Genomic DNA, 24,748 nt, shown 5'->3' on the forward strand with positions numbered 1-24,748 from the left:
TGAACTACACTGTCCTGTCCTGTCCTTCTCCAGTCCAGGGAGTTACTCAGAAATGGACAGTAGGACTCACCTGCATTCCTTGTAGACACTGCAGATTGGCAACTCGCTCTCCCATCCTGTCATTGATACGACCTTTCTTAGATGTGACTTCAGGTGGGATTCATGCCTGAAGAAGCTGCACACTGGACATCCCTGGCTGGTGATGTTTGTGATGTCAAATTGAATCCTCCCAAGGATTTCTGGATGCGCTGCTCCCTAATGGGCTTTTATAAAACAATTACTTATGTACCACATTCAAAGTCAGTTACAAACACTGCTGCTGTGCCAGGGCCCAAGAGCAGCCTGAGGAAGGAGTGATCACAGCAGAAATTAGGTTTTGAAGGGCTGTTGGGTCCACCCAAAGCTGGTTTAGACATTTGAGTTTGAGTGGTTTGCCTTTGTACTTAATCCTTTAGTGCTCACCCACCCTTTCGGCAGCCTGAACAGAGCAGCAGAGGGTGCTCCTGGAAAGCAGCTCGGAGCCACGTGCAGGGAGTGGCACCTGTTCCTCATCCTTGCACAGGCTCATAGAGTGTGCTCAGCCTGTCTAATGGGCTGTAAGTCCTCCGTTCATGAGATCCTGGCAGTGCTAGAAGATTATTCCTCAGCCTTGCCTTGAGTAAATACCAAACACAGTTCAGAGCTGAGATCATTCCCCTTTGCAGGTGTCTGCTTTGAAGAATCTTCTGAAGAAGATCAAGAGATGCTGCTTCCTTATTCCCTCTGTGAGGCTGCTCCAGTGCTTGCACATCCCAGTGTTCCCCAGCACTGGGAACAGAAAGTCCTTTGTTCATCCTGCACTTCAGCTCTCCCTGTGTGCTATGGGCTCATGTTCCTGCAGGGTCTGATGGAAAGACCAAATCCTTTGATGTTGTCAACAGCAATTCCAAGGAGCAGGCTGGGAGTCCCCAAAGGGTGCAGATGCAGCTTATAATTTGGTCCTGATTAGCAGGAAAAGTCTGGGCTCAACAAAAGTCTTCATATCCACCACCACAGGCTCATCCTCCAAAACAGGAACTTAGAGGGAGATTCCAGCCAATGGGGGCTGCATTCGTCATCCTGAAGCTCAATCTTAGCACATCCCAGCAGGGAGGAATTCTCTGGGGAACAGCAAAAGGCAGCTGGCCTGGGTAAGCAGCAGGAGAAGGAAGTACCAGCAGGTGTTTTTCAAACAGCTGAAGACAAAAATAGGAAAGGCTTCACAACCTCTTCCAAGTTCAACATAAACTACACTAAACCTGCCAAAAGCAGTTGAAAGAACAACCAGCTGGAGCCAGAGGAATGAGTCAAAAAGTCAGAGCTTCTCCCAGTAGAGGGGAATGACCTGCCAGGAGACTGGGGGGTCAGTGAAGTGCTCCGTTGGAAGAAGGAGCACTCAGGAGGGAGAGGAGCAGAGAAGAGCAGGTATTTACCCTTTCCAGTTTGTGATACCTATGAGAAATGAGGAAGATTCTTACAAGGTGCTATACCTGATACAAACATGACATTCCTGAGGATGGAGGAGTGTCTGTGGCATTGTGGGGAGCTAGAGACCAGTAAGGAAAGGGAGGTAAATGACAGACAAACATCAGCACTGTGAAATATTAAGTGATATACATGGGGTGAAATAATCTTTTGTTTTGTGAGATGGGCGTGCAGGTGACTCCATGGACCATTCATGGCCAGCCCATCCCAGTGATAGCTCAACAGAGACTCCAAGGAAATATCAGGTATGGGTAGGGATGGAGTAGAGATCAGGAAGGGCTGGGATGTCCCAACACAAACCCAGGCTCACTCACCCTCTGCCCTGTGTGTTGTGGGCTCCTCAGCTCAGAAAGGAAATCCTTCCATTGGGAAGGGTTCAGAGGAGGTCACTGAGTGCCATGAGCTCCTGGGTCTGTGTGAGGAAGTTCTCTGAGCTGGGCCTGGCCCAGAGAGAAACTGTGGAGGATCCCCTCACCACAGCTTTTAAGTATCAGAGACAGGGAGCTTCAACCACAGCTCAGGTGGGGCAGGTCCAGAAGCAACTGAGGGGTTTTCCCCTGCCACAGCCTTTGGATCCTTTCAGCAGTGACACAAATTAACTTTTTGATGGACTGAAGTGATGGCTGTGAAAGCTCTTGGGAGAGGAACCCACTGAGGATGAAGTCATGGAATCATAGAAATCCTGGGCTGAGAGAGACCCACAGGGATCACCAAGTGTGTCCCCTGGCCCTGCAGAGATTCCCCAACAACTCCACCCTGTGCATCTCTGAGAGCATTGTCCAAACACTCCTGGAGCTCTGGCAGCCTTGGGGCCGTGCCCATTCCCTGGGGAGCCTGGGCAGTGCCAGGCTGGAGAAAATGGGATTTACAGCTTCCTTACTCCTGTTGGATAAGGCAGAGCAGTCCAAGCTGATTCCTGCTGCAGGGTAACAGGGTTTTTTCAGACCTTTCAGACCTTTCTTCTTTCCCAACACTGGCAAAACAACCAAAATAAAACCATTCAAACCAGAAAGCTTGAAGAAATTCCAGCAATTTTTATTGATTTCAGCTTTTCCAATGAAGCAAATACATACAGTACAGCCAAAACAAAACTCCAAGACATTTTTCTCACATACCTATATCTTACAGAATACACTGTGGAGTTATGGACTGGTAAGGCTGAGCTGGTCTCACACTGGTGGGTGTTCAGAAAGGAATAAAACTGCCTTTGACTTGTCCATGAGGCTTCTGAAATGCTGGGGTGGGATTGTACACACACAAAATAAATGAAGTATTTATAAGAAAATAGACCAAAAAAGCTCTGCTGTGCCCAGGACAATGAGGGTGGTGTTTATTTACATGGCTGGGTGTCCAACTGCTCCTGTTCCTGCTGCTGCTGGCCACACTCCTTCTTCCTCCTCAGGAATCCTCCATCCCTGTGTCACAGACCTGCCCCATCTCTGTCCTGGGGATGTGCCCTACCCTGGCTCTTCAAGGAACAAGGAACAGGAAATTGTCTCATCAGAGAGGATGTTACAGTTAAAATCATAAAGTATCTCCCTAGAATGAAAAAAAAATTATACTGGAGGTGAAAACAGCATTAAATTATGTTGGAGGGAACCTCCAGAGCTCCCAGAATAGCTGGTTATGAGTAACACCAGTTACTCCACTGTCTGATTTTCCCTTCACTTCTCACAGTTGGGCACCAAAGTCACTTCACTGACTTGGGTGGAGTCTGGTGTCCAGATTTTAAAGAGAGACTGAGAGGAAAATACAGGGTATCAGAGAATTTCCTGGGGAAGATCCAGCTGCAGAGCAGCCCTGGAATGGCAGAATGGTTGTGATTCCTGCAGCCCACAGCTCTCCTGAGCGGGCTCTGCCCTGAGGTTTGTGAGCAGTGACAAACAGCATCCTAAAAGCAGCTCACTGGGAGGAATCTCTCTGGTGTGCTCAGCTCAGGGCAGGGACAACATCCCAGCCAGGTGAGATTGCTCAAGGCTGTGCCCAGTCATGTTTGGAAGAGCTTTGAGCATGGAGACAGATTTTATTTTTATCATTTTGTTAGCTTTGAAAAAAACCCTGTAATAAAACAACTGTAACAATGTTTTTTTGTAATAAAATCTATGTGAATGACAAATCTTTCTCCTGGAGTCCAATAGTCACTAATGAAATCAGTAAGTTTTATTTTAATTAAATACCTGTAAATTTGTGAGCTGATGGTCATAAAGCTACAGCTCTTTGTGCCTTGTACGGTGACTCAGTAACTGCATTAGGGGTGAAAGCAGATGCACTGTTTTAAAATAAAGCCTAAATCACAGCCAATTAAAGTGAATTTCCTCAATATTCCATAATTCCATTTTGTAGTTCTGTTTCCCCAATCACTTTTCCAGAGAAAAACATTTGCTCCCAGGACTCGTGTTGGACATATCATTACAGAACAAACCTGAATGCAAAATTGCACAGAACACTTTACACACAGACTGAGCCAACCCTGTGGATGCTGCAGCCCTTGGGGACATCCCCAGATGGGTCTTGCTCAAAGCATTTGGAACATTTTGCACCTGGGAATCCACATGCAGCAAGGGAACTGCTGGGGGGGTGGAAGGGTTTTGCCCACAGGCTGGAGCTCTTTGCTCTGTTTAAACCCTCCTGGAACACTTCTGTCCTCCTGGGTTCTCCTGGTTCTGCCTCTCCATTTCAAAAGGGCATTTTTCCCTTTCTCATTTGGCTGCAGCTCAGCACAGAAAGCTCCCGAGTGAATGTGGGCAAAGAGTGGCTGCTCATTAAAGTGCAGAAGATGAAGCCACCCCTTGTAGCCCAAGAGGAAAAACAGCTGGAAATTACCTCCCTCTGTGGGCAGGAGCTCCCTGTGCTCCAAATGGGGACCAACAAGGACCACCTGCAGGCAAGGGACCAACAAGGGAACTGCAGCAGAGCAAACCCAAACTTCACAGGGGGTTCTTTAGTGGGCACAAATCACCCCATGAGTGTGAGCTGAATATCCTGAATCCCACCAATTTATTAGCCTGACACTTAAAATGAGACTGCTTTGCCGTTTCCAGGCTCATAACACATCCTTCCCAAGCACCTCCTGAGCCCCTGATATTTGCAAAACAGGGCCCTGTGCTCCTGCACCCTTTGAAGAATAACCAGCACAGGCAGCAGACATAATCTCAGCTGCTCCTTCCCTATGAGTCTGAGCTGTGTCCCCTCCACGGGAAGGGCACTTTTCTTCTGGAGAGAGGAAGGTTGTGAGAATTGAGTTGCTCTTGAATTAACTCAGCAGTCCCTCATCACAGCCTCAGCATCACAGGCAGATTAATGCAATTCAAGATCCCAAGAAATAAAGCATTTCCAAACATGACATCACACAAGTGCTCACATTGCTTCGCATATTAATACCAGTTCTTTACACTGATCAATAAAAACAAAATATTATTAAAAAGGCCACATCCTTCCCTTCTTTCATTCCTGTGGCAGTCGATTCCAGGAGAAAAACACTTGATCTGTCCTGCTCAGCTTCTCAAATGCCACCTTTGTCCAGGTAGGGTCAGGAACTGGAATTGTTCTGGTGCTCAGAATGGATCAGGACCTGGGAATGTTCAAGCTCTGCAGCTGTGTCCCAACTGTCCTCTCACAAACAGCTTCAGGGAAGGGTGATTGAGGCCTGGGAGAGAATCTGCAGGTGTCAATTTGCTTCTTGAGATAAAGAGTTCATGTGACAGGAAAGAAAATGCTAACAATTATCAGAGAAAAATCCTAAGCAGAGAAGAAGCCCTTGTTCATAACTGTTAGGAATAATCAGCCCTGGAAAGAAGAGCATCCTTGTGTGTATCTGTTAATAATGGACAGATGCAAAGGGGGAATTCAACCTGAAATTGACTTTTTTTGTTGTTTGTGGATAAAACCACGTTGTGACAAAATTTTAGCATGGCAGTATTTGGTACATGGATAGGGTGGAGTTGGAATAAAACCCTGCAACTGCACAGTCACCCTGACTGTGGGTGGAAAACAGGGGACTAAGCTGGAGAAAGATCCTGCTCCCCACATGCACTCTGTGTGTGCTGCCTGCACACATCTCAACTTCACACCCAGAGTTACACAGACACACTTGGCAAAAAAAAATAAAAATAAAAATATTGACATCAAGTATATAAAAGTCCCTTCTCCCCCTAAAAAGAAAAAAAAAATGCTTAAAAATATCCATGTCATCCACATGAAATCCACGTGTTTTGTTTGCTTTACAGTTGAGTTGAACTCAGAAACTCTCTCCATCTTTAACATCCTAAGGAATCGTGGAAGTATTGTTCTTCCTGGACAACTCCAAATTCTGAAATGGAAAAAAATAATGAAACAAAGAAAAAGCAAAACCCCAGATAATTAAAGCATTCAAGAGATCTTTTCATTACAGCAATCCCCAAGTTTCAATCTTTTCTCTGAGCCTGGCTGCAGTTTCTCAGCTGCCCATAGTTTTCACCCTGGACTTCCACTCTCCTCAGTGTCCAAGTGAAAATATCCCAACAGAGCAGGAAGTGAAATCCATCCCTGGGCAGAGGGAAGGAAGGGTCTATGGCACTGTTTTTTCTTGGTTTGATCACAAGGACCATGCTGGGGAAGGGAGCAAATTATTCCCTCTGCATAATCTTGGACACTATCCAACAGACCTCAGGTATTTTTAAAGTGCTTAAAGTTTTTCCCTTCAGTGGGAATCATGAAGAGCGCCTGATGGGTTAAATTCTCATTTCACACTGAATATAAACCCATAATGATGCCCTGGAAATTCTGCCTGTGGTTTCTCTTCCTTGGATTCTCGATTGGGATTTTCAGTTGACAGACTGTGGTCCTCAATTCTGACCTGAGGCTGACAGGTAGACTCAGGGCTCAAACAATTTGCTAATCTAATGGGTGAAGCCATGGATGTGCTGGAATTCACTGCACATTACTGGCACTGTCTGGATAACACTGCTCAAAGTTCAGGAAAAGGGCACTGCCAGACAGAATCCCAGGAAGAACCTCACCGGGGAGGGTTTGGGAAAATGCACTGAATCAGTGATTGCTTGGCAAAGGAAGGGAGAGGCACAGTGAAGCCCAGCAGCTTTGTCTGTCTTGTGACATCTGTGCTGAGCATCTCCAAAATGCACAGCTGGGCACTTTGGGCAACATCTGCCCTGGTCCCAGAGACAGCACAGCCTCTGACCTCTTATAGAAACAGACTGGTCTGGGAAGATTTGGGATGAAAATCTCACAAACACACTTTTGGGGTGATCAAAAGTAGCAACAATCTCAAAGGATTCCTGTGCCCCAAATCCACCACAAGGGCTATGTCCTCACCTGCCATCTGAATGTGCATGGAGAAGCTCTAAAATCTGGAGGAGAGGGTCCTGAAGGTCGTTCCAGCTAAAGATCCCATCATATTCTTATCAAACCCTTGCTGGAAAAGCAGAAACATTAAGTGCAGTGAGTGCATATCAGTTTCTACACTGAGAGCAGCTATTGAGCAAAGTGTGCTTCATTCTCAGCCCTCCCCTGTCAGCCCTCTGGCCACCTTTGTCACCCTTATTGATGAACTCAACAGAATCATAGAACCATGGAATGGTTTGGGTTAAAGGGACCTTAAAGCTCATCTCATTCCACCCTTGCCATGGGCAGGACACCTTCCTCTAGACCAGGTTGCTTTTCCTTGCATTGCCTTCCATCATCCCAGAGCTGGACACCTCCAGGTTTATGGAGGTAACTTTTATTTAACCATTCACTGAGTATTTTTTCATTTAGTTCCTCATCCTGAAAAAGAGCAGAAGTCTTTGCATGATGCATGTACCCCTGCAGACTCCCATCCTCCTCGCCTGATGCTTACCTATGCCATAAACTTCTGTGTGAACACCCGAGTGGCTCAGTTACCCTAAAATGAGCTGTCACTGGCTGTGAGCAGAGCCTGGCACAAAACTACCCCAGCTCCTGTGTAGAGAGTTCCTTATTGTCAAAATGGGAACAGAGTTGGGATGCTCTGCTCCTGCTTCCAGGTGCTCCCCCTGGTAGGGATTCCTCCTTCTCTTTAATGTGGCCCTATTCTCTCTGCAGGTGCTGCTGCTCTTGAGTTGGAAAAACCCAGCCTGCACAAAGAAAGCCACTGGGGGCAGGAGCTGTGAACTGGGAGCTGGGAGCAGCCAGAGCTGGGGCTGGGAGGTGGGACCTAGAGCTGGGGGCTGGAGCTTGCTCAGTGCCTGTTTGGCTCTGCACTTTCCTGGCTTCTGTTGCAAAGAGAAAAACAAATCCCAAATACTCCTCCTCTTGGTTTGAAAGCTTATCCTGGCTGCAGGGAGATGTAACCAGAGGGCAGGGTTATGGACACAGAAGAAAATGGGGACAAAGAGAGGAGGGACCTTGCCAGGCACCTGCTGGAACTTGATGGACTGTAACGAAAGGAATTCCCTAAATGAGGGTGAAACAGCCAGCGTGTCCCAGCCCAGGGCAAGGGGCTGTGCTGGGGAACATTCCAGAACCGTCCCCAGGGAGGAAGGTGTCTGACACAGGCACGTCACCAGCTGCTTTTGTCCCCAAAGTGAGTCTCAGCAGTAACCCCCTGCCACCTGCTCCGATCCTAGGTGGGTTCCCAAGTACCTCGGGCTCCTCTTGGGCCCTGCCCCACTCGCTGCTGGATCAGGGCCTTTACCAGCCCCCCACTTCAGCAAGTGAACAACCCAGGGCTTTTCCTGACTCCCAGAAGCAGGAGTGCTGTCCTTACCTGCTTGAGCACACTCTGGAGCTCCCTGTTGGACCAAAGGTCTGTCAGGAGAAGTCGAGCAGCTTCAGCTGCTTTTGGACAGGATCTGGGAAGATGAAAGCAACAGGAGGATTATGGCAGGCACAGAGCAGCAGCCCACAGACACTGCTGACCATCTGGGACAAACCCATCTCTAGCTGGGAGCCTGGCTAGCCACAATCAGGACTGTCAGTAACACCCTCGTGCTCTCTCAGCAATACTGTGTGACAAAAACTGTGACCAGAGAAGGGCAAATGAAAGACAAGGGAGGGTCTGAATGAGAAAATGAGCATAAAACTGAGCTGAGTCTGAAATTTGAGAGCGGGAAAGAGAAGGGAAATGGTGCCAACCCTTTGCAGGGACAGTGTGGGTGGATCCCCTGGGAGGGGGCAGAGGAGCGGGCTCAGAGCTGCCTGGAGAGGACAAGGGCTGGGAGCCTTTGCAATAACAACATCTGCAAGCAGCCCAGAGCCCTTACTCAGCACAAAGGAACAGATACCTGCTCACGTAACAGCTCGAAACCATGAGTCATCGCAGGACTTTTTATAATTTTGGAACATTTCATACCCAGCTATCCCCTCCCTGCTGGCTCCCGTGGCTGCTCCCGATCTCCTGGGCCTCCTCTGCCTATGGGAGACTCCTGCTCTGGGTTCAGGGCAGCCCCAGCCTGTCCCACCCTGGGTGATGGAGAGGAACAGGACCAAGCTCTGGGCCCTCCCTGTCTGATACAACTCCACAAAACCTTGTGTCCTCAAAAACAGTCCACACAACATCCCTCAAAATAGCTTCCAAAAATAAAATAAAAAGCCTACAAGAAATGGGACCAATAGGCCATGAGGAACCTGGGACATCAACTCTACACTTGGAGTGTGGGAGGACAGGGATGGAACCACATCCAGTAAAGTCTGGGGCATTTCCCTGACATACACATCAACTGTTACCAAACAAATGATCAAGTTTAACTTGGCCACAAACTTCAAAGGTGTTGTGCAGCTCCTGGTGTTGTGTGGAAGGCTGGAGGACAGCCAGAAATCCCTGAGCAATGCTTTGGGACAGAAAAAAACAGGTTTTATTGCCAGATCTCTTCTCTAGTTATAACCACCCTATGCTCTGTTACTAGAATAACATTTTAAAACATTTTTAGCTGAAATCTTGTCTGTGTCTGAAAAGACATTAAATCCCTACAAACACAAGGGTAGCTGTGATCAGATGGGCAGAGCACGAACTGAAGTCTCTTTCAAGGATTTATAGTTTGAAGTTGTTTCTCTCTTCCTAAGCCAGAGTAATTTTCTCATATTTTTGAAATTATTTACTTCTAATGATGCTAAATATGTACTTTTTGCCACTATGCCTCCAGAGAACACCTCAGAAGTTTTCTATCTTCAAGACAAAATTACCAGCATCAGTACCTGAGTCATTTATGAATTCAGGCAAAAGAATTTCTAAACTCTTCATTTGAAGGACCAGCACTGACTGTTTCTTACAGCATTGACTGATATAATTTAGGTATAAAAAGCTCAATATGAGCTGGTGGAGCTGTGATGCCAACTTCAGTAGGTAAAGCAGCATATCCTCCAAAAAATAATGTGAATATAGTAGTGGATAACATGGAGCAGAATATCAAGGACAGATGATTTGGGGAAAAATTCCTTAATAATAAATTGCCTGAAAATCAAAGTTGATTTTAAGTACAATATGTCTTTTACAAATAGAATTATTCATGAAAAATTGTGGAAAGGCAATGAGGGAGATGTCCCCTGGTGGCAGTGGGAGGAGTCATCCAAAAAGCTACAGACTCAACAAAACATGAACAAGACACAGTCAGAAGCAGATGGTGGGGAATGGGGAGAAACAGAATGGGGGCAAAAAAGACAAGAATCTTGTCCACAGATATCAAATAATGGGGAGAAATAACCCTTCTTCAAAGGACAAAAGTACAAAGAATTTTATGTGTGTCACTGAGAATGCCAAGGAATTCCCACAACAAGGATTCCTTCAGGATGTGAAGAGATTATAAAATTGATATCAATGATATCTTTGGAAGAAATGGGAAGTTGGAAATGTATGGATAAGAAGAACTCTGGCACAGGGAGTAATCAAGGGAAGACCTGAGTTTCTCGAAAGATTAATTTTGGTGAAATGCTGTGGTGGAATTGAATTGCAAAATAAAACTGCAATAGCAATGGTGTGAAAAGTGAAAGAAGAAAGAGAAATAAAAATAAATCCATGATAAAGGGATGAACTACAAATGTGATGCTCCAAAGCACAGGGAGAGACTTTGGGAAAAGCTTTGAGTGCATCCAATAGAATTAACGAGGAAAATTTTAATTTAATTAGTGAAATAATGTTGCTTGAAAATGCACAGAGAAACATTTTTCAGACAGCTGGAGAAGAAAAATTAACAGGAAGTCAAACACCCCAATAAATCAGGTCCAGTAGGTTGATTTTCAGAAACACCATCAAAAATTGAAGGAAATATTCAATATTTTGGCAACTTGGATTAAAAATGAAGACTGAAGGAACCTCATTTGTCCATGAACCCCATGTCATAGAAGAGAGCATCTGCAGGAGACACAGACAATTACTTAATTGTCTTAATTCAGATGCTCCAGGAAGAAGAAGAAACCACATCCATCAGATAAACTGCTGAACCCTTTCTGCCTTTCAGTCAGAATCCAGCTATGAGAAACATGAAGAGAAAGAAACATGGGAAGGGAGGAGAACATGGGAAAGGGCAAGATCCATAACTCACTGGTCTGGAACCTGGAGTTTCTTTCTAAGCTGTGATCCTGAAGTTGTTTGAGCAGGTGGAGCTCCTGGTTTGCAGCTGGTAACGCAGTGAGAGGCCAGCTCAGAAATACAGGGCAGGATCAGCAGCTGGCAGAGCAGACACAGGGAGGGAGCACCCAGACAGCAACCTCAGCCTGGAGGTCAGGGTATGTCCACAGGGAACTGGGGCAGATTAACAGAGAAAACCATAAAATCCTGACAGGGTACAGGGTGTCCCTGGCTCTTCTCTGGCATTGGGTCACCCCTAAGGCCCCCTGTCCCCTCTCCCTCTGCTGCCTGTGGTGCTGGAAGGAGGAGGTAGATGACATGGGACTCACGATTTTCAGAACCACAAGTGAGCATCTGCGGACTTCAGGTGGCCCCCAGGAGAAGTGGGGGCTTAGTGACTTCCACTGCCGAGGGGGGAGGCTCTTTTTGATGCACGACTGGACAAATCCCACCCTAATTTTTCTTGTTTATCTTCACAGGTGACACATGACACTGGGAAAAATTCACCTGGTGACCTAGCAAGAGTCCAAAGTCTCTCCAGCTTCTGCTCTACTAGAACAGCCTGAAATAACTGGGACAAGTAAGATTATTCCTGGGTGGAAATTGGTTTCTTTTTCTTTTTCCCTACAAATTGAACAGCATAATAATCTTTGGGGAGAAAAACAAATAATGGAGGAAAAGGAACAATTCAAGTTTTGGACAGTGTAAGAACTGGGGAGTTTCTTGGGAGGACTTTGTGATCCAGGCAGGACTGGAGACATCTCGAGAGTTTGGTAACTCCTCTCAGTTCAGTGAGTCACCTCCAAAAAAGCTCATCCCCAGCAGCCAAGGCAATTAAAGTGTTCCCAGCCCTGGTTGTGCAAGGCTGTGCTGGAGCAGTAAATTACTGAGCACTGGTCTGAGGGAGCCTCAGTGGGACTTCAGCACGGGTAAATACCATTCAAAAAGAGGGCTTAGAAGAGGGCTGGGTTTCATGGTAATTGGGCTGTTGGAGAGTGGAAGCAAATAAAAGCAGCAAAGAGAGTGATGCTCCTTGGCCCAAGCCCAAACTAAACAAGGAGGCTCCGTGTAATGACTGAGAGTGTCTCTGCCATGGAACAAGAGGTAGATTGGAAGAACTTTATCAAAGGATGATGAAGGCATGCAAATGGATTTTCACAACAGAAAACAATGGGTTACTTGTCAAAGGCATTTTAAAACAAAGACAGATGGCAGGAGAGATGAAAGCCTAAGAAGGAGAGAACATGGTCAAAGATAATGGAAGTTTAACACCAGTTTGGCCAGAAATGAACACAGAACTTGGCAAGGCTTGACAGGGTCATGCTGCAGGGAGTATGGATAAAAAACACAACAGAACTCCTGCCACCAAACCCCAAACCAAGTCCTAAAATAGAAAGAAGTAAAATATGATGAGATTGCTCAGCTGGTGCAAAATACAGGAGTAGACCAGGGAGGTACTTAAAATAGTTCCTGTCTCTGTTAACCCAGAGCTGCAGCTTGAGGAGGACGATTCAACAAAAAGATGAACAGATTTGCACATAAAAGCTACGCACAATCCTTGTGTACCTGCAGTGTTGAACTTCAGACCTGACCCTCACGACAAGGTCTGAGGGAAGCCCAGAAGCCAGGAAGTCACTGACATCTCCTGTTCTGAGGGCTGAAATTTTTCACATATCAGAGGACCCCAGAGTGGTTTGGGTTAGAAGGGTCTGTAAAGCCCATCCTGTCCCAACCTCTGCCACGGGCAAGAACACAGTCCACTAGCCCAGGTTGCTCCATGCCCCATCTAACCTGGCCTTGGACATTTCCAGAGATGGAGCAACCACACCTTTCCTGGACAGCCTATGCCAAGGCCTTCCCACTGTCATAGGGAAGAATTTATTCCTAAATTCCTAACAGTGTAAAGTCTCCTCTTTTAGTGGAAACCATTCCCCCTTGTCCTGTCACTATCTGCTCATGTAAAAAGTAATTTCTCTTTTTATAAGCTCCATAAGTACTATTTTTTAAAGACTTTAAGATGTTGGTGCTTCAGTTCTTTTTAGAATTTCCTAAAATTCAACCAGAAATTTTTCAGAAGCCTCTTTGCAAATTCCACCCTGGATGGCTCCTGCCTATTACCAAGAAACCAGTGCTGAGGATTTCTGCCCACCAACAGGCCTGATTCCTTTATTGGAAAGGAATAATCCTCTACTCTGGTTCTGAAGGGTGTTGAGAAGACTCTGGGGTCCATCTGGATCTGTCCCTGCCTCGTGCCACACACTCACCCATTCCGGCACAGGCTCACTACATTATTTATCAAGTTGCTGGACAGGTAAGACTTTCCCAGGTGGGGGTTGGACATGATGAGGTTCCTCAGAGTGTAACAAGCTGATGTCATGATCTCCCCATAGCTGCTGGTGTTTCCAGACTGGAACGACAGGAGACGGGACACATCTGGGAGCACCTGGTGAGCTAAAGAGGTGGAGGAATGTTCCAATCAACAATTAAACACAATCTGGCACAAGTGAATGATGCTATTTGTGTTAACACCAAACAGAGTTATCTCTGCAGGGAGGCACTGGAAGTATTGGACAGCAATAGCATCATCATCATCTGGGGATTTTTCCAAGACAAAACGAGGGCTGCAGGCGTTTGGAAGGGCAGTGTTAGGCCTTTGGAAGGGCAACAGGCCATGGGCACTCAAGTCCGACTCATTTCCCAAATCACTGTCACTCTCGTGGTCCTGCAGGTTTGTTATTGTCTGCAAAGCACAGCAGTGGTGACTGTCACACAGCACTGTGACTGTCCGTGGGGCCAGAGGAAATGACACTGCTCTGCCCAGTTCTGGAGCCTGGCTAGGTCTCCTTATGGGGCTTACAAAGCAAGCTGGGCAGATCCCATGGAGCTGAAAGCTGGGATCCGGTGTGAGGGAAGGACTTACCCATTGTTTTGTGGAGCACAGGATGCCTGGACATGTTGCTCAGCAGAGAGGCCCCAGAGCGGACGACCTCAGAACTGTTGGACTGGAGCAGCCGAGCAATGCGAGGCAGCCCCTTCTCCTTCAGCCCAATCAACTGGCTCATGGCATTGGACATCTGAGGGACAGCAGAGATTTCCATGACTTACAGTGCCAGGGGGAAACAGATGGGATGATGATCAGGGCTGGAGGAATGTGACTGTACCACAAAATGAGCACTGCACAATCCTTTCTCCTGCTGCCATAATCCTACTTACTACGTCAGTTTGACTTCTCTTCCCCACAGTTATGGGAGCCTGGAGAAAAGGAGGCTCTGGGGGAACCTTTTGGCTCTCCTCAGCTCCCTGACAGGAGGTGCCACCAGCGCTGGTCCCAGAGAACAATGGAAAATGATCTCAAACTGCCCAGTAGAGGTTTAGATTGGATATTGGGGAAAATTCTTTGCCAAAGCAGTTGCCAAGCAGTGGCACAGCTGTCCAGGTTCTGCTATTCTCTGGAATCCCAGTGGAGCAGCTGATCACTCAACTGACATTCCAAAAGCCAGGTAAGTATTACTTTCATGTCCCTGTTGCCCTCACCCTTCACAAGCCCCTGGCAACTCCCTGGCCTGGCCCTTCACAACTCCCTGCCATGCCACAATGGGCGTTTGGGGAGCAGGAACAGATGGCTTTAAAAAACAGTCTGAGGACCAAAAATACTCACCTTAGATGTGATCTTGTGCTTGTAAATGTAGAAGGCCTCAGGATGCAGCAAGGGCAGATGAGTTTAAGCCTATCCCCTGAGTAAACTGCCCTTATTAACAGAGCTTAAACTGAACTTCTCAGCTACTGCCCCACCAGAAAAGCTGCTGGAAACATATGTCCATCAACAGTGACATGGGAATGGATAGACAGGGATGGAAAACATGTGCCCTGTTACACACTCATACCAGCAGGACTGGGGTGTGTAAAGTGCAGTTGAAGGACATTCAGAGCCATCCTTTATGAGCTAAAGTATCACAGCAATCTCCACAAGCGCATCCCCAGATTCCCTTTCCTTCAAATGGCAGCAAGCTCAGCAACTCCAGCTCCAGCTCTGAGCTGGAATTAGACCCTTGTGGAGAGGAGCCACTTCTGCACATCCAGACAAATTTCAGCCATTCCATTCCAGTAGGCTGTCAGAGCTGGGTTTGGTTGTTTGTCCCTTGTGCAATCTTGTTGATTGCTGAAATTTTCTCTTCCCTTCCAGCCCCATTTCTCTGACCAGCTTGACCCATACATGACAGCCTCTCTCCACCTTCTGGTTCTTGGCACTGCTTAGTTAAATTGCCAAAAGTCAAGGTTTCCAATTATTTAGCATGGAAATCATCGTGACAAAAGGAGATCAGAGCTGGCAAGTTAATGCCATCCCAACAGGGAAGGCTCTGTGAGTCACCTGTGTCTCTGGGTGGGACACTCCCCACTCGTGACACACCTCTCCTACCTATGGAATCATTATCTCTTTATCTCCCCATCCATCTTATTTAAATTGGGACTGATGGAGTTGAGCACAAACAGACAAGTCAGGGACTGTCCCAGGGGAGGCAGCCTGTGAGGACGTGCCCAGTGCAGTGACGTGGGCCCATGGAGCTGTGGCTGTGACGTGTCCCTCACAGTGCCACAGCATCACCCAGCCCCTGGCACATCCATGCTGCTGTGCCCACGGGTCAGGACATCTGTCACAGCTAATTTACAGACAGCTCTGAGGTGTGGACAAGCCACAATCCACACCACAACCCACCCTGTCATTACAGCCACCTCCCCTTGGAGCACACGCATGGGCGGTGGCTCAGCCCTTCTCCTGCCTCTCATCACATCTGGCTACAGGTGCACATCTGGGCTCACCCTCACTGCTGCTCTGGGGGAGGGTGCCAGTATCAGCAGCTGCTGGCAGTAAGACCAACAGACTGGGGAAACTTGGAAACCCAGTGTACAGGTCTGGGATGCTGATTGTAGCCCCCCATGAGACCCTGAGTTTGGAGTTAATAAACATCTCACTGGATCAAACACTATAGAAAGACTGGCTGTGGTGCCTTGAGGTTTAAGGTGGACATTTTCCTTTTCCAAGGCTGAGAAGTGATGATGATCAGTGACCTTAGAAGTCTTCCCAATCTTACTGACTTTCTGATTCCATGGAAGTGCTGACACATTTGGGTGCACACATGTGGAAGGAAGGGAAGCTCTTACCAGCCCTCGGCTCGCAGTGAGGTTCTGCAGAGCTCCAGCACAAGCTTCTAGGGTGGCATCCTTCTTGCTCTGATCCATCAGGGACAGGTAGGTGCGGATGGCATCTGAGTGGTAGAGCCAACTGGGGCCTTTGGGTTTGAAATCCTCCTCGGGAAGGGGGACTCCATACTCATCATTCTGCAAAGACATGAGAAACAGGGAGCTCAGATCCTGTCCTTCCCTTGCAGCCCCTGCCTGGGGCTGAACACTGCATTCCAAATCCCTCTGCAGAACATCCTACCTCCATCTTCCCACTCCTGCTGTTGAAGCACCCTGTGAGAGTTTTGTCCATGTAAACACTCCGGGCCATGTGGTTGAGCTGGGTGTATTTGTTGGGAACTTCAGCATCCAGGCGGTAGGAGAGGTTGTGCAGGATGCAGATGCAATTCTCCACAGACTGCATCACCCCCAGAAGAAAAATGCAAACATGACATTAGGTAGAAAACTATGGAGCAGCACCAGAGAGGACATGGCCTGGGCCATAATCAGCTTCTTAGCTCCACAGATGCTCTTTAGCCTGGTTCAGGGAGTGAGGAATGGGAAGGAAGGAGCTGGAATAAACATGAAGGAAGGATCTCAGTGAGCTGCTAACCCAGAGTACCTCGGGAGGTCTCACTTGCTACAGACAAGTTGGAAAACAGGAAAAGAGACTGTGAGAGTGGCTGGATCAAACTATGAAATTCCAAATCTTGAAATCCCCCTCTTGCCAGAGGTGACTTCCAGTGACACTCTCTGAGTCACAGCTACAGATCAGGTGACACTTTTCACCAAGAACAGGCTTTAAGCCTCCTTTCCCTGGATGCCAGAGTGCCCAATGGGAAGAACAAGGGAGAATTTTGGCTGGATACCCATAATCAACACCAGAACCTGTGGTTACATTTCCAAAGAGTTGTGTTTTTTTTTTTTTTTTTTCCAAAGAGAGTTTCCAGTTGTGTGCTGCTGGAAAGGGGCTTCATGCAAACATCATCCCCAAAAGAGGATTTGCTCAATCCAGAGGGAATTCAAAATAACTTTGGTAACTTTGAGGGTTATGCCCAAAAGGTGTCTACAAACACTTTTTTGTCCAAGGCAAGTGCTGTTCACACACAGCCATCAGTCACAGTCAGGGGGCTGGCAAAGAGGTGCCAGCTCCTGGCTTCCTGGTGAACATGTGCCAAGCTGGGGATTATATTCTGGAGTCCTGCTGCATAAGGAGATGTGGGGGGTAAAGAGCAAGGGATGGAGATTAAAATGAGGGAAGGGAAGGGAAGGGAAGGGAAGGGAAGGGAAGGGAAGGGAAGGGAAGGGAAGGGAAGGGAAGGGAAGGGAAGGGAAGGGAAGGGAAGGGAAGGGAAGGGAAGGGAAGGGAAGGGAAGGGAAGGGAAGGGAAGGGAAGGGAAGGGAAGGGAAGGGAAGGGAAGGGAAGGGAAGGGAAGGGAAGGGAAGGGAAGGGAAGGGAAGGGAAGGGAAGGGAAGGGAAGGGAAGGGAAGGGAAGGGAAGTATCTTGGGGACTCAGGAGCCAAAGTATTTTACTGTTCCTTTGTGTTTGTTAAAGGAAAATTGTAAAGACCAGCTCTACTTCTCTACTTCTCTACTTTAACTTGTAAGGCCCAGAGCCCCAAGGACTTACAACTCTGAAACAGATCCCACTGGGGCTTGGAAGGACAAGAGCAGCCAGAGAGTCCAGCCACCACCTGTGTTTGTTGGAAAGCGATTTTGAGACATTCCCAGGGTTGCAATTGTTAACTGTGGGGCTGGTAGCCCAGGGCAGCAGCTGGTACCTTGTCGTCGGGGCGGTTGGAGGCCACGCAGTTCTGGGCATAAGTCATGACAGAGTCGATGAGGCCAGGGTAATTCCTCATGGTCTGGCGCCCCATGTCTGCAGAGCTCAGGTTCCTGAGGAAGCCATCGAGGAGCAAGGCGGGGGGAAAGGAGGAGAGAGGGTGAGTTGGGTTCTGTTCTGGCTATGGTTGTCACTGAATTTGAGGATTTTATGGCAGATTTAGCAAGGCTGAGGAACTGCTTCCATTCTAGAGGCCTTTGGGGGGACTGCACCAGTGCACAGCTCACTTGTTGCTCTTTAGGACTGACTTCACCTGGAATATGTCCTGCAAGGAGCTCTGCATAGAAGACACTCTTCCTAGGGACAGTCACCAGCAGGAGGTTGCTTCAGAGGCTCTGAATGTGCCACTACACAGACACTGTCTCCTGAGAGGAGTTTCCAAAGGGAAGGCTGGCTAAAGACCATCTGTTTTAGGAACTCCAACATCTGGCGTTGTTGTGATCGTCAGGAAGGTGCACAGGGTTGTAAGCACAGACCTACCCAGGGTCAGCAACAATGTCTGTGTGGGAAATGGGGTGGAGATACTGGAGAGCAGCTATGGCTCTGGCCAGAGGAACTGACCCATCTGTGAGGTTGAAAAGAGTTCTGGACACCAGCAACTGTCAGGACAGTGGAGTTTTTCCAGTAACAGGACATGGGTTTTGTTGTTTTGTTATGTTTTTGGGTTCCCCTCTCCCCCTATTTGATTGTCTTATAGCTTGCAAATGAAAAAGAAAGAGAGGTTGGCAGTGCTTGTGAGGTATTCACTGCAGGCACTCCAGAACTGGATCTGATGTTCACTGTGATTTGCAGCCTCCTCATTAACATGGATTCATCTGCAATCCAGAAATGCTTGAGCAGCAATGACTAGGGCCCAGGGCAAACCCAGGGCTATTCTCATCCCTGTGTTCTGATGTGGCAGGGCAGTGACTCAAAGCAGTACTGGCTCAGCCCTTGGAACAGGGTCTCCAGATCCAACTAACAGCTTCCCTCACTCTTTCTACTCCCCAGTCCTGCTCCACCAGGCTCTGGAGCTCCCTTGCTGACCTGCATCTGCCAGTCTTTGAGGTGCTGGGCACTGCTGCCACAGGCTGGGATCAGTCCCAGGAAGCAGAGCCTACCTTCAGTTAAACTCCACAGGGTTTTTACAAGCTGTTGCCATTGTCCTTCCCTCAATTTAATGTGCTATTTTATGTTGTTGGTAGGCAGAGATGGCCTTAAAGCAGAGCAGCTCATACCCACTGTACTCCACACATCCAGAACTTGGGGTAGCTGCCTTCCAGTACAGGGAAGGAGGGAACAGCACTCCCTATCTCCCAGACAGAGTTCCCAGCCACAGAAGCTGATGGTATCAGGTCTCCAAAGGCCCTGCCATGATCAGCCTCTCGTTTCATAAGCAGCTCCAGCTCCTGTGAGCTGCATGTCTGGGAAGGGCGCGGCCAGCACTGCCTCCCTCGGGGAGAGCTTCCCTTGATGAAAGCACCTCATTATACAGGGCAGGTTTTTTGCCCCACTTGTTCCCATTGAGACAAGGAGCTCACATCCAAGTGGAGGAGGAAAGTAGAAGAAACAGCAAGTCAGGGCGAAGATCCTCTACAAAAGGGCTTTGGCTTCCCGTGAACAAAATAAACTACTCTGGGCTCAATCTGCTTCTCCTGTTTTGTAGCTGAGTCTCCTGATGAAATGAGCCAGAAAACATCCAGGGCAATGGGACTGCTCTATGCTAAAACAGTTATCAGAAGAAATGGGAAAATTCTTGTTTTCCCCACGAAGAGAATTCTGTCTTTTTGTCACCTAAAGCCTAAACCAGTTTTTTTTTCCTCTGGAAGCCTCAAACCTCTAAAGGCAAAATCTGTCCAGTTTAATGGTCTGAGCTAAACACTGATGGGTTTCAGTACTCCACAAGACAGCATTACGTATTTTTTGAGAAGAGACTTAGTAAGAACAAAATCATTAAAAATAAAAAGCTACTAGAAAATTATTTTACATGTAGGTTTTTTTCTGCACCTTCTCTTAGTCAGGAAAACTTTCTCAAGGAGAATTTTTCATTAACACAATTGTAATGTAATGAGCATAAATTCAGCGCATTGTAAGAGGATTTAGATGGCTTCAGCGTTTGCCTACAGACACAAGTTGCAGTCTGTCCCTGCCTGGTGACTCACCTCAAACATCCTGTGGCATTGAAGAACACTTCTGGGTCTATAATTTCTCGTGTCCTGTTGCAGCTGCCATCAGACCAACCCGAGAAAGGGATGATAACACAGTCTGTCAGCACAGGCAGAGCCTCCTGTATCAACTCTTCTTTTAGTTCATCAGTGGAGGAGAGGTTCCAGAGCAGTCCTAGGAAGAAGTGAGACACAAGCTCAAGCAAGGGTAATGTGCATTAGGTACTCTGTTTAGGTCGGGGTGATTCCAGCACCAAAATCCTTCTTCCTTTCACCCCTAGGAGCTGAAGGTTGCAGAGGCTGCCCAAAACCCCAGTCCCTGTCCAACCTTATGGGAGACAGGCAGGATGGGTCCATGTGGAAGTGGGCATTTAAGCATCCTCCGTCCTCCAAAATTGCTGTTTATTAGGTTGCAGGGGACAGCATCTCTCCAGGGATCTTGGAAAGGCTTGTGCATAAAACCTGGGACACAGCTGAGGGTGATCTGCACCAAAAAACTCCCATCAATTCCTCAGGCAAAGGTCAGGCACCAATGAGGGAACCCAGCCAACCCTACTGGGGTTGGCAGCTCACTTGGCCATCCCTGGGAACAGCACAGGAGCCAGGGTGCAGTGAGGCATGGAAATGGCAGGGTGACCATAACGGCAGGGCAGGGGGACCTGGGGCAGGTACTTCCCCAACAGGCTCTAAGGAAGGGATTAATCCTTATGGAACATGGAAGGGTCAGGACCTTCTCTGCCTTCTAATTTCCTTCACCCTTTGGTGCAACAGGAGCAGAAAACCCCCTCTCTGTGGTAGGGTAGCAGCAGGGCTATGGAACCCCGGCAAGGGGAGCCCGGGCCCTGCCGGGGCTGAGCAGACTCTGGGTACCTGTGAGCTGTTTCTGAATTTCAGTGTTCCCTGTCCTGCGGAGGAGGCTCACGCACTCCCTGATCCCATTCTGCCGCCGGGTTTCAATCTTGTTGGTGGGGTTCTTGAACACCAGGTTCCGGAGAGCTCCAGCTGCCGCCCGCTGCACGTTCTGGTTCTGGCTGCGGAGCAGCTCCACGAGCTTGGCAATGCCCCCCAGCCGATAGACCTGGCCAGGAGAGACATGGGACAGACACGGGACATGAGCATGGAGCACCAGGAGAGATGCGGGACAGACACGGGACAGACACTTGCCATGAGCACAGCACCAGGAGAGACAAGGGCCATCAGTACAGAGCACAGGACACTGCTGGGACAGGGACACCCAGAACTGCCCCAGCAGTGCCAGGAGTCAGACAGTCCATCCTGGGGGAGCTGGAGAAGCCGAGCTGCCAGGGAACAAGGGCCAGAGATGACAAGTCCAGTTCAGGTCGTAGGTCATGAGCACAAAGCTCCTGGCCTGGAGCTTGGAGCCAAAAGCTTAAACCGCAGGAGTGGCTGTCTGTGAGTTATGGCCATAGACAAAGTCCTTTGCTGATGGAAATGTGCTCCTGCAAACTTTCACCCACCTCCACAGTTTGCACAGTGGAAACGCTGCCTTGCCTAAGTGCACAGGCCATTTACAGCCATCTGATGACATGCTATGGTCATTTATCTGCATGCTGAGATCACAGGCTGAGCTCAAAGGGACGGTCATGGCCAGTGCCACTACCCTCGAGGTCAGCCAGAGGCAGTGGACGGAGCCCAGACCTGCAGGACAGCACACAGAGCTTTGAAGGCAAATCCCTGCAGCTGAGCTCTCCAAATGCTGAGTGTTCCCACTGCGGGATGTGCTCGGCACCGGCTGTGATCCCGCCAGGAACCCATCCTGACACAAACACCCCCTCGGCTGAGGTTTGCTGACAATGGACAATGAATGAACACCTTTCAGGAGGGAAAGAAAACAAGCGTGTGCTGGGATGAGTCACCGACCTGCTCTGGCACATCTTTCTGGGAAGATGGGACGGCCCAGCGCTCAGAGAGGGTTCCCAACGGTAACAAAGGGTGTGACCATGCCACAATCGGCCACGTAAGTGTGGGCTGGGCATCTGCACTCATCCAGGCGCAGCCAGGGCACGGGGGCACAGCCCCACACCAGGCCAGCACTTCCAGCTCGCTCCACTGTTGTGCCAGGACAGGGAAAGCCACCTCTAAAGGGTTGGCATCTCAGCAAATCCAGGGTGGGGATAAATTCACTGATATCTTTGCTGCCGCAGATCCATCCTTCAGTCTGCCTCCTTTGCCACATTTTGGCAAAGGAATTGAGGAGTAAGAGCATCAGAAAAATAACCTGTACTATAAGGAGGGCTTCTCTGTGGTCAAGTATCACAGGGTCACAGAGGGGTTTGGGTGCGAAAGGACTTTAAAACTCATCTTGTCCGACCCCCTGCCATGACCAGGGATACCTTCCACTATTGCAGAGTGCTCCAAAACACCACCCAACCTCACCTCGGACACTTCCAGGATGGGGCAGACACCACTACGGATGTGCAAAATTATCTTTGTACATGATCACTAATTAACCCATTGGCTCAGGTGGCTGAAATAGTCTGGAAAAGGGCTGTGAAAAAGGCTGGCAAAGGGCTGCAGGGTCACTGACCAATGCCCGGCAAAGGTCACAGTAGGACTTAAGCAGCTTTGTCTTGCTCTGACTCTGCAGCACTGAGATAGTGAAAGATTGATGTGGAGCTAGGTGCAGTTGCCCCCAGAAGAGGACACTACATGGCAGCTTCCATACTGTCAAATTCCATCACCCTGTGCCACAATAGCTCGTGGTGACAACAGGAACAGTCTCCTCTGCTACCTAGAAATTATTCCAGGCATTAAATCCTGACCAACTGCTGTTGTGAGAAAGTGGCCATTAATAGCTGAAAAATCTATTTAATTAATGCCTGAGCCTGGCTAATGAAGTATAAAGCACCCTCATGAAAACCAAGGGAACCTATGGATCCTTGACACTAAGGAAAACCAGTCCCATCCCTCATTTGTGCCATCAGCCCCAGTGTGGCAGCAGAGCACTGGAGGAGTCTGCTCACCTCTTGCTTGGCAGACTCATCCTGGAAGCAGGTGTGCTGCAGGTAGTAAGCCCCCATGGCCTGGTACTTGTCATCGGAGGAGCACAGGAGCTGGATGGCCTTCTGGATGGTCATGGTGCCAACGTCAATCTCGTCACCGCAGATCCTGTGTCAAAGAGAAATACAGAACTGGGTGAGTGCTCAGCCAAGACTGCTATGTCAGCACCAAGAGTTATTGGGAAGGAATCAATGATAAAATATTATCACATTGCCACATAAAACACACAGTGTGCCTCTAGTGGATTTCTCTGTCTCAAAGAAAGAGATGGTAAAAGATGGAAAAGACACAGTGAAGAGCACTAAAGGTAATAAATTCCAGATCCAGTCTATCCACAAGCAAAGGAGACACAAAATGAAAGCTGGATTGAGGTGCTGAATGTCTGATCACGTCCAAAGTGTAAGTTTAATGAACAGAGACCCAGTTCACTGTTCACAATAAAGGACTGAGTGGACAGGAGTGAATCCATCCACCAGGTTGTGAGGACAAGGTAACACAGGCACCTGGTTTTCCCATAGTGTGGAATCCTTTGATGTGAGAGGTGGTGGAAGCAGAAATGTGAGAGCAGTTGATGGTCTGGGGAAGCTCAAGCAGATCCCTCAGGAAAAGGCCTGTCTGGAGTCACAGAAGGACAAATAGGCCATTTATGAAATGCTAATAATAGCTTTGAGACATCCTGCTCCCAGAGGATGTTCACACTGGCTGTCTTCAAACTCTTGTAAGGGCTGACCACTGTCTTCGTCCCTGTTAGAGGTAAAGAATGTGCCTGCAGCTCCTGAGGAAGGATATGAATTCCTCTGGCTTGGGGCAGGACAGGAACCTCAGGAGAAATGCAAACATCTGAAGGCTCTTCCACTTGTTGAGAAACATGAAGGTCCTGCTCTTTTTGGCTTGTTCCTATTCAGTACCATTTGTGATGTTTTAACCACATAAAATTGGAAAAGGGTCCAAACTTTCAGGGAGGTCTGAACTACAAAGGCTGTCTATGCTTCCAGTTATAGAAATTATTGTAATTGAAAGTTCCTGTCCCCTCTCAGCACCCTTGCAGCTGAATCCTGCAGAGGCTGCATGGGGATCTCAGCTCAAGGCAGTGGTGGCTGCATTAATTTGCAAAGTCCAGGATTGAGTAGAGTCAAACCTAAATTCCTGTTTGGTTTTACTGTCAGCACTACTGTCAGCAGTGATGGGATACAAATGGGAAAGACTTCATTAGCAGCGGATGGAATCCAAAAGTGTGAGGGCTTTTTCAGGCCAGTGAAGTTATGGCTGTGCCTGGCTGGTGATGCTCCCTGGGACTGGTGGGGAGTTTTACCTGGAGATCAGGAAATCAGTCCCTGATTGAACCACATTTATTTATTCACATTTTTGCTACATGTCATACCAGAGAGTGACTCTGTAGAGTGGCTCCTTATCTTCAGACAATGCCACAGACCAACAGAATAGGGATTTTTAGTAAGTTCTTTAAATCTATCCATTACATCTGAAGTGCTAAATTTCACCACAAGACACTAGCACTTCCAGGCATGAGATAGACAGAGTTG

General features: G+C 48.2%; 1 protein-coding gene across 1 annotated transcript in view; it reads right to left on the reverse strand.

Annotated features, from left to right (window-relative positions):
• Positions 1–6,819: 6,819 nt before the first annotated feature.
• Positions 6,820–24,748, reverse strand: part of PKP1 (plakophilin 1) — a 43,513-nt gene continuing 25,584 nt past the window's right edge. Inside the window, exons 4-13 of the mRNA XM_066335792.1 lie at positions 23,171–23,315; positions 21,057–21,264; positions 20,184–20,361; positions 17,981–18,095; positions 16,461–16,616; positions 16,181–16,357; positions 13,941–14,094; positions 13,285–13,471; positions 8,225–8,309; positions 6,820–6,913 (exon numbers count right to left, since the gene is read on the reverse strand). Coding sequence (XP_066191889.1) covers positions 6,842–6,913; positions 8,225–8,309; positions 13,285–13,471; positions 13,941–14,094; positions 16,181–16,357; positions 16,461–16,616; positions 17,981–18,095; positions 20,184–20,361; positions 21,057–21,264; positions 23,171–23,315 — 1,477 coding nt within the window. The 3' untranslated portion in view covers positions 6,820–6,841. The remainder of the gene's footprint in view (positions 6,914–8,224; positions 8,310–13,284; positions 13,472–13,940; positions 14,095–16,180; positions 16,358–16,460; positions 16,617–17,980; positions 18,096–20,183; positions 20,362–21,056; positions 21,265–23,170; positions 23,316–24,748) is intronic.

The sequence above is a fragment of the Sylvia atricapilla genome, chromosome 25, assembly GCF_009819655.1.
Source record: "Sylvia atricapilla isolate bSylAtr1 chromosome 25, bSylAtr1.pri, whole genome shotgun sequence".
NCBI classification, from domain to species: Eukaryota; Metazoa; Chordata; class Aves; order Passeriformes; family Sylviidae; genus Sylvia; species Sylvia atricapilla.